Genomic DNA, 12109 nt, shown 5'->3' with positions numbered 1-12109 from the left:
TGAATGTCTAATTGTGTTCATTATATACAAATCCCCAAAATATTACATTAAAAAAAGCATCAAAGTCAGCTTCATGAGCATTTCTATGATACTGATTCATATATTCATCAAGAGACTAGAATTTTATTGTAGTAAATGGGATGCTCTGTGCTAGGACAAATGAAGTTTGGTGCACTGTTCATGTTGAATTGTTTCCCCCTCTAAAGCCATCTCATATACTTTTAATAGCAGAGCCTTTGTGAGAGAACTATTAAGGTTCAGATAATGAGAACTAAATTGTACATAGAAAATACATAATATTACTTCAAATTACTGACAATATTAACGTGAATATACAAACTTGGTATTTAAGAGAAAATACATTACCCTTTCTGTTTGTTACCAAAATTAACGAGGATTTCCTATCCAGGCATCCAACAGTGTATTTGAGTCACAAAGCAAACCAGGGCTGACTTACTGAAGGCCACTGTGAATACCCTTTTGTCAAGTCCTTTATTTTCAGTTTGTTATTCCTAAGGAATATGCACATAATTCTTTAATATTTAACAGGTTACCTCTTATGAGAAAGAGGGGGAAAAAATGACTCTTTCCATGACTCTTTCTCCACCTCAGAAAAGCTTGAAGTCACAAGCACATGAAAGTCAAGCAAAGTCAAACTAGTACTTTAAATAGTCTGAGAATTACAGTAAAATATACATAGCATTCCTAACTGTTAAAGGAAAAAAAAAATCACCAACAACACAAAAAAAGCTTAAAAATAAAACTTCAGAACTAACTCCTATCTTCTATCATATAATGGAAGTAACTCTCTTTTGATGTAAAGTGTCTTGGTTCTAACACACAAATCTAGAACTGACTACCAGTAAGCACAGAATATCCAATGGCTGTTCTTTTGCTTCTACAATAAATCAGTACCTGTTTTACAGCCCTAAAAGAGATATAATAGGAAGTATTTCAGGTGATGAGAAGCCATTTCTAACTAGAAAAAGGTACCTAGTTAACCAAACACTGAGGTTACTTTGTCTGTGATCTTATTTTGCTTCAACATAAATATATTAATTGAATTTATCTTTAAGTTTAAAAGGCTGAAGAGCTTTTTAAAATAACACAACAGTAGAAAATGAACTGACAGGATAAGTATACACTTCTATTTCCAATACTTAAAATCTTAGACTTAAGTTTCTTGAGTGCCACCAAAGTATGAGAAGTCAATACAGGTAATACACACTGTGCTTTTTAATGTGCTTTACCGTGGCTCCAAGATCATGATTGGCTTTAACAAAAATTATTTTGCAGGCAGTATTAAATACTCCCAATTGCAGAGGTAATTATTATCTTTTTTGCTGAAATTCAGTAAGAATCCTGGAAGGGCTCAGATATTACTAATGGAGTCAAATGGGAATCAGGAGTGTAGTATAACTTTGGAGTGTCACCGTAAGCGCCAAATTATGTATTTACACCAATAGCCCCAATGTATTTCAAGCTAAAATCCTGAAACTGTTTAGTGGTCATCCTGCCATCCGTATGTTTTTACTTGTTGAGCAGGACACAAAAGAATGATGTATCCAAGCAAGAATGGAGGTGTCAGCTCTGAAGGCACAAAGTGCTTCATCTCACATGCAAACTGGTGTGGGACATCACGGCTGTAAGAGCTGCTTTCTGATGAGTCCCTTTGATGTGGTTGGTTTTCTGGGACAGGAAGGAGCAGGGAAGCAAAGCTGAGTCGTTTTTAAAATGAAGCTACTACTGTCTACACACTTGCTACCTGCTAGACATACAAACTTTTCAGCTTTCTAGACATTTCTTCTGACCTCCATCACGGAGAACTTCCCAGTGGAGATGCAAAATGTAGATGGATCGATCATGGAAGCCTTGCACATACTTCTTCCCAGGTATCTGACATGCGAATGAAGATTTTACACCATGACCAGCTGAGAAGGTCCAGATTCCAAACACCTCACACAACAAGGAATGAATAGCCATCTTCCACTTACCTGTTCTGGTGGATACAATTCTTCCATATTATACAAGGATAAGCAAAAGTAGTTCAAATCGAGTAACAAAGAAAGGAAGTGATTCAGAGGCTTTGAACCACGGTACTAACAACTCTCATTCATCCACGCAACTGCCTGCAAAGCAACTGGGCCTCCAATGGGCTGCAAACTGGGTGATGTCTGCTCTCCCACCAACACCTCCATGCCAGGTCACCACTTGAGCAGCAACACTCAATCGCCATGCTGTAGTACTCAATGCACAGCCCACATCCAACTGCCAAGCATCGTCGTCTTGTAATAACACAAAGATCATAAAAAAGCAGAATTTTTTAATGATGAGTAGGAGCTAAACCAGCATGGCTACCATCAGCCTAAGAGGTACTAGTTTTATTTCTTTCCAGAACTAAATCCAAACATCGGAAGAAAACTTAGACAAGACCAGGCGAAGATCCTCTACACATCCTAGAAGTTACTAATACAAAATTTTATCACTAACTTTTTTGCGTCAAAGTTTTTCTTCACAGAACTCCCACTGGCTACGCCAGAGTCACACCAATACAGTTGACATGCAATATCCTTAAAACTGCAATGTAACATGACAGATATCACAAAATGAAGGGGAAAAGGTCAATGATACTATTCAAATCATCATGTACTTCCAATAATTTAACACCATGTAGGAGACCGTATGTGCTGTTCACTTCAAAGGAAATCTGTGTCCCACTTGGCAAAATAAAATTCTAATAGAGCTATGTCATTGCTTAACTATGACCTTTGTTAAAGACCATGACAAAGTAAAAACTGTTCTACATGAAACCTGCCAGATCCTCCACTTAAGACCCTACAGTTGACCATCAAGATCATCAACCCAAGAGTAAGTCCAACCACATCCAACGAACCGCAGAGGCAGTTCCACACCCAAGCACACCCTGACGGTTGAGCAGTGCCTAATCATGGGCACACAGTTCCACCTGGAAGGCGATCGCTTCTGTCCTCGCCCTTACGCTGTGCGCCCCAGACAACCACAACACAAACGGCCATTTCACCAGGAAACTGCTCCAGAGCATGGACTGGTGCAGGACGTCCAGCCTTGCTGGGCATTTCAGATGTCAGACTTGCACCCTGCTTCCACTTACTGGAGCTGGATATGTAAAACACCTGGGTCCAGTCTTTCTTATTTTTAATTTCTGCTTTCTCCCTTCTTCTCTGGCACAAGAGTGGCTAGACTTGTTCTCGGCTTGGGCATTAGAACTGGGTGCCTGAGGTCAAAATCTGGCTGGCTCTCACCGACCGCCTGCCAGCTCCTTTTCCTCTCCCTCCCCCGATCTGAACCCGGGCGGCCGTCGCCCGGTGCATCCCCGCCGTCCGCTGCGCCCGGGGGGCACCGCACGCCGGGCTGCGGGGGGCCCGCCGCCGCCTCCCGCCCCACCTCGCACCCCGGGCCCGCCGGAGCGGGGCCCCCGCCAAACTTTGCAGCCCGCCGAGGTGCTGGGGGCGCAGCGCGGCCCCCCCCGGCCCGGCCGCCGCCCCCGCAGCACCCCGGCCGTGAGGTGAAGCAACCTGGCGCCGGCTCCTGCACTTTGCACAGCGGGCGCAGAGCCGCCTCCATCCCTGCGCCTCCCGGCAGCGCTAAGGCGCATTTTTTCGCACTAATCTGCACATTCAGCACGTCCAGAGCGCCTATGACTTTACCTGGACTTTCTCCACTCTCCGGGCTCATCACACTGCGATCGCCTCCCCATCCTACCGCTAACTCTCGCTCTCCTTCACTCCTTCCTCCTTCTCTCTTGCAAGGCCTGCTAAGATCAAGCCCGATGGAAAGTAGAGAGAGAAAGAGAAAGAGAGAGGCAGAGGGAAGGGAGGGCAGCCGCTCCATCCCTCCCTCCCCCCCGCGCCGAAACACACGCCAGCCCTTTTCCCCCCACCCCAGCCCTTCCCTCGGCGATTTCCTCCGCTCTTCGGCAACTACGAGGGCTCCGCGGAGCGGCTCCCGAACGCGCCACCGCTGCCCCCGGCGGCGCCCCGGCCGGCGCCCCCCCGCCGCCCTCCCGCGCCGCGGCCCCCGCTACCTCGTAAAGGTCCCCTGAAGCCATGCTGGGTTGCGGGACTGGGCTCCTCCGCGCCGTCTCCCTCTCTCCACCTCTCCCGCTCCCCCACTCGCTCTCTCTGTTGAGTAAACTGTGTTTTGCAGAATGACAGGCTTTGGGGCTGGCTGTGCGCAGAATCAGAGGCGAGGAGAGGCAGAGGCAGGCGGCGGGGCTGGCGTAACCAGCAGCAGCTCGGGCGCACAGCGCCGGGAGCCGCGTCTCCCCCGCGGCGGCGGGGCCGGCGCCCCCCCCCCCCACCGCCTCACCCCGCCCGCCGCCACCGTCCCCACCCCGGGGGGGAACGGGGACCGGGACGGGTCCCCCCGCGCCCTTCGGCAGGGAAAGTCCCGGGGCCGCTCGGAGGGCGGCCTCCTCTTCTTCCCCCCCGCACCCCCCACACCCTCCCCGGGCCGGGAGCGCTTCAAACTCTTTCCGCGGCCAAAATAAATAAATAAATAAATAGATTTTTTTTTTTTTTTTTTTTTTAAACGGAGCAGGGGGGGGGAAGGAGCGGCCGCGCGGCGGGGAGGGCCGCGGCGCCCGCCCAAGGTCACCGCGGGGAGAGGCGGGCGCGGGGCCGGTCCCCGCCGGCGGCCTCGGGCGGCCCTGCCGGCCACCTTCCCGCCCCCTCGGCGCCGCATGGCCGCCCCACCCACCCCATGGCCATCGCCGAGGAAATGGAGGTGGCGGGATCCCTCCTGCGAGCCCCCCGAGGAGGAGCAGCCTGGGGAGCATGGCGGGTTTTGGGGCCACCTCTCTCCGCCACGGGCACCCACCCACCGCCGGGCAAGGAGAGGCCTCTCCCGCTCCCTTGCAGCCATTTTGCAAATTAGCCAGCCCTCTCCAGGAAATGGAAGCCACTGACCTCCCGCCACCTGGTCTTCACGTGGAGGCACCGGCTGGCGTTTTGAAGCCTCTGTGGGACGCGGGGCGGCAGAGCCGGCTGGTCCTTTCCTCTGAGGAAAAGGCCCATGGCCGCTGGTGTCCTCGCGCAGCCGCCTACCTGAGGGACGGATCTCCGTGAAGATGGCGCCAAGCAAGCCGGGCAGCATCTTCGCCTCTTGCTTGCCTTTATCCGCCATTACAGCCGACAGCCTCCTGCTCGGGGATCTGCAGGTTGAAGAGGTTTTCTCACACCAACTTGGCCGTGAGTGAAGACGAACTAGCTCATCGTGAGAGGAAGCCCCGCTTTCCACCAGCCACGATGGAGTCTTGAGGAGATGGGAGCTGTTGTGCGACAAAGGGCCCTTAGCGCGAAGCCACGGATGACGTGAAGCAAAGGTCTGGGCTCCTGTGGAGGCTGCTTGAGTATCGAGTCACGTTCCTGCAGCTTCACCCTCTGAAGGATTTGATTCTCCAGGTAAAATGTTGAGCGTCCTCTTGATATTATCTCTCTTGATACGAAAGAGCGCCGTTAGGGATTGCTCTGAGCCGTTCTTCACACCTTGGCTTCGGAGCCAGCTGCTGTAGTTGTTACCGGCTTTGAGACGCCGTGTTCTCATAGCCGACCTCTGGTAGTCTTTCCCCAGGAGTCTGGGTGCAATGTGAGCGCTGCGCAGTCTGGCTTTGTCATGGTTGTGGCTTTTGTTCGTCTTCGTTGTCTTGGCATTTCTCATCTGTTTGTTTGAGTCCTTGGTGTAACTCTGCACTCTATGTTAATGTGGGACCTGGCACTACCCAGATTATTATCTGAGGGGCAGATTGGAGCTGGTTATTTGGTATAATACAGTAAGTCTTGCCATGGTTAATAAACGTCACTCGTATTGAGCACTGAATTTTTTTTGAAATTTCGTGTATGACCAAAAATCCCAGCATGGTCCAGGTGTGGTGAAGCCAAAGACTCTTCCAACTGAAAAGATTCCTGTTTGAAATATGGATATTGAGCATTTTGTCGCCTTTTATCATGAAAGTAGGAAATAACGCATGCACATCCAGCTCTGGATTGACCCCATCTCCTGAACTCTGAATATTACCTCTGGTGATTATGAACTTGCCAGCTAACCAGTTTAGTATTGACTTACAGTTCAATAAAAACTGTCTTATGGTAGTTTGGAGCTCAAAGATGTTTATGGTTTGTGTGGTCTGCTGCGTGGTGTGATAATGTTGAATTCCTAAGGATAAGCCACTCTGCTTACATAAAAAGTAACTTTTTTTTAGCTTAGCCGAAGTAACTAGAGGGTTGTTCTCAGCTTTCCAATTTGCCAGCCATATTTGGATTGTTGGGATTTGATGTTTGAAGAGTAAAATGTTGGAAGGATTAAGAAATACTGTCAACTACCCATGCCTTTAGCAATTTTAATAATTAGTGCACTGAAAATGTCTTCATTCCCAAGAAATGCATTACTTAATAATCAACCCCCATGGTTTCTTCTTGATAAATCAATTATTTTATTGTAAAGTGACATTTATTGTTTACAGTAGTGAATCAGCTCTTTGGGGTCCTCATTGAGCAGAATATTCCATCGATAAATAGATATTTAAATACATTTATCTTCAAAGTCTGTTTTATTACACCTACTACTTTGCTGCTTTCCACAGCAGTAAACAAAATGGCAGGCAAGTGCAGTGAGTCGTTTTTCAGATGCAATCTAAAATATTCCTTCTCTGAAAGGGTTGGTTTTCTTCATAGTATCAACTGTCTCCAAAGGTGTCTTGAATGAATGAAAAAAATGTCCCTTCCCAAGCTGTAGAAGAATATTTGTCTTTTTATTTTGAGATGGGTCTAATAATCAGACTGTTCTTTGTGGTCTTTGCTGTTATTCTGCTCTCAGCTTGAATTACAACAACCCACCATGCACCATATTGGAAGAAATCTCCATGATCTGGTCTATATTTTAGAAAATTTCGTTTACATTGTACAGTGTTTAGATCACATCAACACTGTCAATATTGTTGCCGTAAGACTTAGAACCCAAACAAGTATTACCTTGGAAGTTCTGAAAGGATGAATGCTTTAGTGAATACTTTGAAGAGGGGAAACATCTTTTTCCTGATTACTCATTCCTTGTTGTAGAGTCCACAGTCCCCTGGGACGTGGTGTGTGTGAGTCAATAGTGAGGAGCAGCAAGAGGACCTTTGCGATTGTCAAACCCAGGAAAAGTTGATTGTGGTTGCAGTGTATTTCCCTCTCATTTAGCAGAAAACAAGGTTTTAAATTTTAAAAAAATCCAAGCGACCTTCATTTGCCCAGCAGGTCTCTATTGTAAGTAGTCATGCGGTATACCTCTGAATGTTTTGGAAAACATAGAAATATTGAAACTTATTACCATTTTTAAAAAGTTTCTGATAACAGATTTTCTGGAAAGACTTATTTTTCCAATTCTAATTGCCTTTAAATGGAAATATCTTTACTCTGAAATGAAATTGCTGCAAAATCCAGATTTTTGTACAAATTACAAACTCTAAACTGAATGTTTTTGCTAGATACATGATTATTCATTACTCTTATTGTTTCGCTGCCTTCTCCTGTTTCCCATCCCAAGAGAGCAATGCAAGCACGGGAGGCATTCCAAGTGCGATACGTCACATCTGACTTCTTTGGGTTTGGTGGATGCTCTGCTTCCCACCACATTAATTACAGGAATTATCTTTCAGACCGAATAAACTTAAAAAGGAAACTATTATAGTTCAGAAAGCTAAAATACTGTTGTCATAGCTGTGCCATTGATTTGTTATTGATTGTGTAGTCAGTCTGTCCAGTGCTATGCAAATACTGTGGATGCCGTACAGTCAATAATACGGCTCCCCCAAGGAGTGCACAACAGTGTGTTTCGGCAGTAAGCGCTACGGAAAGTCGCCGTAAAGGACCACGTTATCTCTTGAAGAGGAAGCTGAATGATGGACGAGAATAATTTGGTGTACGGAGAAATTGGGGGAATTACTATACGGAGTAGGAAGGTGTGAAAATGAAATCAGAAAAGGGTGGAAATAAGGCTTGAGTGAGAGGGAGAAGAGAAGGACAGGGACCAAAGGTGAATGCAAGGGGAAGTCTGTGCAAAACCTTGGCTTGTGCAAAAACGGGAGGTGAAAGGGAATGTTTTGGCAGCAGCAACTGGAGGGGAAAGCAGGGAACAAAATAACAAGATGTCTGTCTCAAAGCAAAGAAGGGAGGATGACCAGAACGTGGAAAAGGTCCATAGGGTGAAAATGAAAGAAAGTGCTTTAGTGAGTTCATAAAGGCAGAGCTGGCAGGAAGTGGTGAGTAGTGCAGCAGGAAGAGAGTCACTTGTCGCGCCGCTGTGCTGGTGGGTGACAGGCAGGGTCGTGGATTTGGGCTTGGTGCTGTGATTGCTGTGTACTCACCTGCTAGGGCCGAGAGAGAGCTGAAATATCCCAGGAAGCTTGTCAGAAAAATTATCCAAGATATGAAGTCAAATAGGAAATGCCAAACAAGATGAGGATGTCCTTAGCATACATATAGCATCTAAAAATTAGAGAACAGATAAATGCGAGAGGAAAATAGGAAGACTTTTTTTTTTAATAATTGATTTACATTATTTTGTGAGAAGAAGTAGACTTGGGAAAAGCCCAATATACTTTGCCCTGTGCCATGCTGTCTTTGAAAGCAAACAAGTAGTTGTGATTGTTTGACTCTGATGCTAAATTAATATCTTCCTCCAAACCGTTCTTTGGATCTTATAACATGCAATTACTTACCATCAAGAGGAAGCGTTTGAAATAGAATCTGAAATACCACAGTATAATAAAACAAACAATCATATATAGAAAACAAAGTAATGTTTATTTGTTGGTGTACAGCGTATGCCACAGAATGGAAATTTTCTAGGGTTGAAAGTGTATTTTAATGGCAGCTGTTCTGAAAACCATCTTTCCTTCTTACAACTTTATGATTCTATTCTGTCCTGTTAAGTATGGCCAATATAATTTTGCCTTATTTTGGGAAGGGGAAAAATGAAACTTTGACCAAGGATACATGAATAAACAGATACCAACTAAGATAGATGGAAAAAGATGTTAATACTTCACATAGGAATCCGTACGATGCCATTGTATATACTTGTCACTACCCATCTAGACCTAGAAAATAGGGAAGTCCCATTGCTTAACACGTATTTACTTGTCAGTTGCTTGCAATGGGAAATACTTCATATTAAGTATAATGTGTGCCATGATTCTGTGAGATGATTCATGTGATCCAGTGATTTTAACAGATCTTCAGGCAAGTGTGAGGATCAACTCATTGCGGTCATTTTAACAGACTGACATCACAGAGATAGAGAAAAAGCCCACTTAAAAATTAAAGCTTGGAATGGTGTGTCACAGGAGAAATAGAGGTAGTGTATACCATTGCAAGAAAAAAAAAAGCAAGTGCAGAAATTACCTTGTTAGAGGAGACTTTCCAGGCCAAAGAGTGTTTCCCTGAACCAGTCCAAGCCGTGTTCCACAGCAGCAGCCACTGAAGAAAACCTGGTAGTGAGACCTTACATCAGCTAGAATCGTGAGTCAACAAAGGGGTGTTTTCCAGGGATTGTTATCAGCCACACAACAGCCATTGTAGAAGATGCTTTACCAGGACACATGCTTGTTCTGGAACAAAAATGGTTATGTAGGGCCTCATTCAAAAAACATGGGATGGGTGGAAGTATTCTTTTAACCTCTGTGAATTTAGGTGCCTTCCACACCTGTTCATCCCTCATTTTTCTGCTTCCTCTTGCTATGCCACTGTATCATTCACCATCTTATTTTGTGAAACTAGAACCATTTCTGGCAAGGAGGATTGAAGCTAATCATTATCGCGTCTTTTCTTATACTGAAAATTAAGATAGCTTTGTGTTTGTCTGAACACACTGATTCTTTTTCCAGGACCTCCCAATGACACCAAAAATAACATCCTTCCATATTGTGCTGCCTCTTGTTTGCAAATGCTGTTTTTTCCACCTGACATGTTGTCATAGATAATAGGAAGGTGCCAAAACATTCCTGTTGAAAGATTTGCTAACTTTCCAACTAAGGCGAAAAAGATGGGAAAGCGTAGATCACATAGAAGTGAATTTCATACGGGAACTCTTGTGTATACAGAGCTTTCAAAACTGACAGCTCAACACTTGAATTTTCAACAGATTTAGGAAATCATGGTATACATCAAGCAGGAGCAAATGGCACACATTATTTTCTTATAGTTCTGCATATCCTGAACATTAGGTAAGAGTCCAGTATTAGAGACTTCAGTTTATGGCCTTATTTTTTGGTGGGTAGAAATAGGAGTGTGAAGTGAATAGCTCAAGTGGTTTCTTCAGTGAAGCAACAAATGACAAGAGTGTAAGCGCCCAAGAATGTTATAAGTTGTAATGCAACGTGGGATTTGAAACTTGCACGGTGCTGGTTAAAGGAAGTTGGGATAAGTTTTATTAGTACTAGCTGGACGAGATGTGTTAGAATCATTATAAAGAATCAATAAATAGCAAGATGATAGAAAAACACTGTTAGATTTAGCTGGCCGATTCTCTTAAGGGAAGACATCTGACAAATTCAGTATGGTTTACACACAGAGTATATGTAATATTCAGAGAGTGATCACGGTGCATTACAGCACATTAGTAAGCTAATGGATTTTTTCCCTGAAACTTTGCTCTGTAAAAATTGCACTGAACTCGTGATAGCTACTAATACACAAATACGCAGGGTTTTAAATTCTACGTATATGATTTTATATGTTAAGCAACATTGTGTTTTGTGATTTTTAATCATGGACTTAGCTCGTATCTCTGTATTTGCCCCTCACGAAACACAAAACACTCTCCGTGCATCTTGGCTGCTCATGGGGGTCACGCAATGGAAGGAATATCACTGTATGATTGTAACAATAACCCTGAAACTATCCAAGGAGACAGAACATTTCCGAAAACTGAAAGAAGAGATAATATGGAGCCTGATCCATTTATGGAAAGGATTACATGATGTCAATACATGTGAGGATGGACAGCCTGAAGCCAGGAGGTGCCTCCAAGTCTTTTTTTCTGGACTTACAAGCAAAAACTCCGTAATACATTGAAAATATTTAAAAAATACATACAATTATTAGAAAAGCACAGGATAGTGGTGGTTGGAGAAGATGTCTATAGATAATCTAGTCCAACGCTGCAGCTCCAAGCAGAGTTGTCTAGAGCACATTTGCTCGTGACCGTCTCCGGTTGGGTTTTGAGTATCTCCAAAGATGGAGATTCCACAACCTCTCTGAGCAACCTGCCCTAGTGTTGAGCCACCCTTACAGTAAAATAAAAGCTTTTCTTATGATTAAACAGGCATTTAAATTAGATTTCATTAAGCTCAATTTAATCAGTTTATTTTTTAATATATTTTCAAAATACTTGTTTATCTTGAACATGATGATCTGAAAACTGAAATGTATCATGACTGGATGATTCTCAAGATCACGGCAAGGTGCACAGTAAGGGATGAAATCCATATCCCAGATCTCAGGCCCTTGCTCCAGCAGTTGATCGGATTATCCGTGGCATTGTTTCTGATTATGTTCCTTAAGGAGAGACTCATTTTTGCAGTTACAGGATTCTTGTCAGATTGCACTCAAGAAAATGCCTATCTATTGTATTTGGGTATCGTAAGACAGCTCAAAATATTATTATGAGCTAGTAAAGGATTAGGTATTCTTTGCCTGGAAATTTAAAACAAAGAGCTTTTAGATCTTGACAAAATGTAGTCCAGGGCATTAATTTTGTCTGGTGGACAATCAGATATTCTTTCTATGCCTAGTTAGCTAGAGTTACTAATGGCACATTTTTCTGAAGATGGATGTATTTACAGGGATTTTATTTAGGAGCATGGAAGCTAAATTTTAAGGAGTATTTTTCTTTTTAAAAAAAAAATTCAAAGAAGTTTTATGTTTTGAAATAATATATGTTATATGGTGCCCTATTGTGCAGTCTGCACCTTAAAAATATGTAAATATATCATGCCTGTTAATTATTTTTTATTATAGATGCTTTTAAATACAAGCTAGTGGAACTCTCCATTTACATAGAAGGGCTGTTGCTGGCTTTGGCAATGTCT

At 44.0% G+C, this 12109-nt stretch overlaps 1 protein-coding gene across 1 annotated transcript in view; it reads right to left on the bottom strand.

Annotated features, from left to right (window-relative positions):
• The window catches only part of CDYL2 (chromodomain Y like 2), a 59450-nt gene extending 54634 nt beyond the window's left edge, over positions 1–4816 (bottom strand). The window contains 3 exon segments of the mRNA XM_065640766.1: positions 4064–4238; positions 4240–4337; positions 4340–4816. Of these exon segments, the coding sequence (XP_065496838.1) occupies positions 4064–4238; positions 4240–4337; positions 4340–4816 (750 nt within the window).
• Positions 4817–12109: the final 7293 nt, after the last annotated feature.

The sequence above is a fragment of the Caloenas nicobarica genome, chromosome 9, assembly GCF_036013445.1.
Source record: "Caloenas nicobarica isolate bCalNic1 chromosome 9, bCalNic1.hap1, whole genome shotgun sequence".
Lineage (NCBI taxonomy): Eukaryota > Metazoa > Chordata > Aves > Columbiformes > Columbidae > Caloenas > Caloenas nicobarica.
Note: the sequence above shows the minus strand (reverse complement) of the source record. Positions and strands in the feature narration are given on the sequence as shown.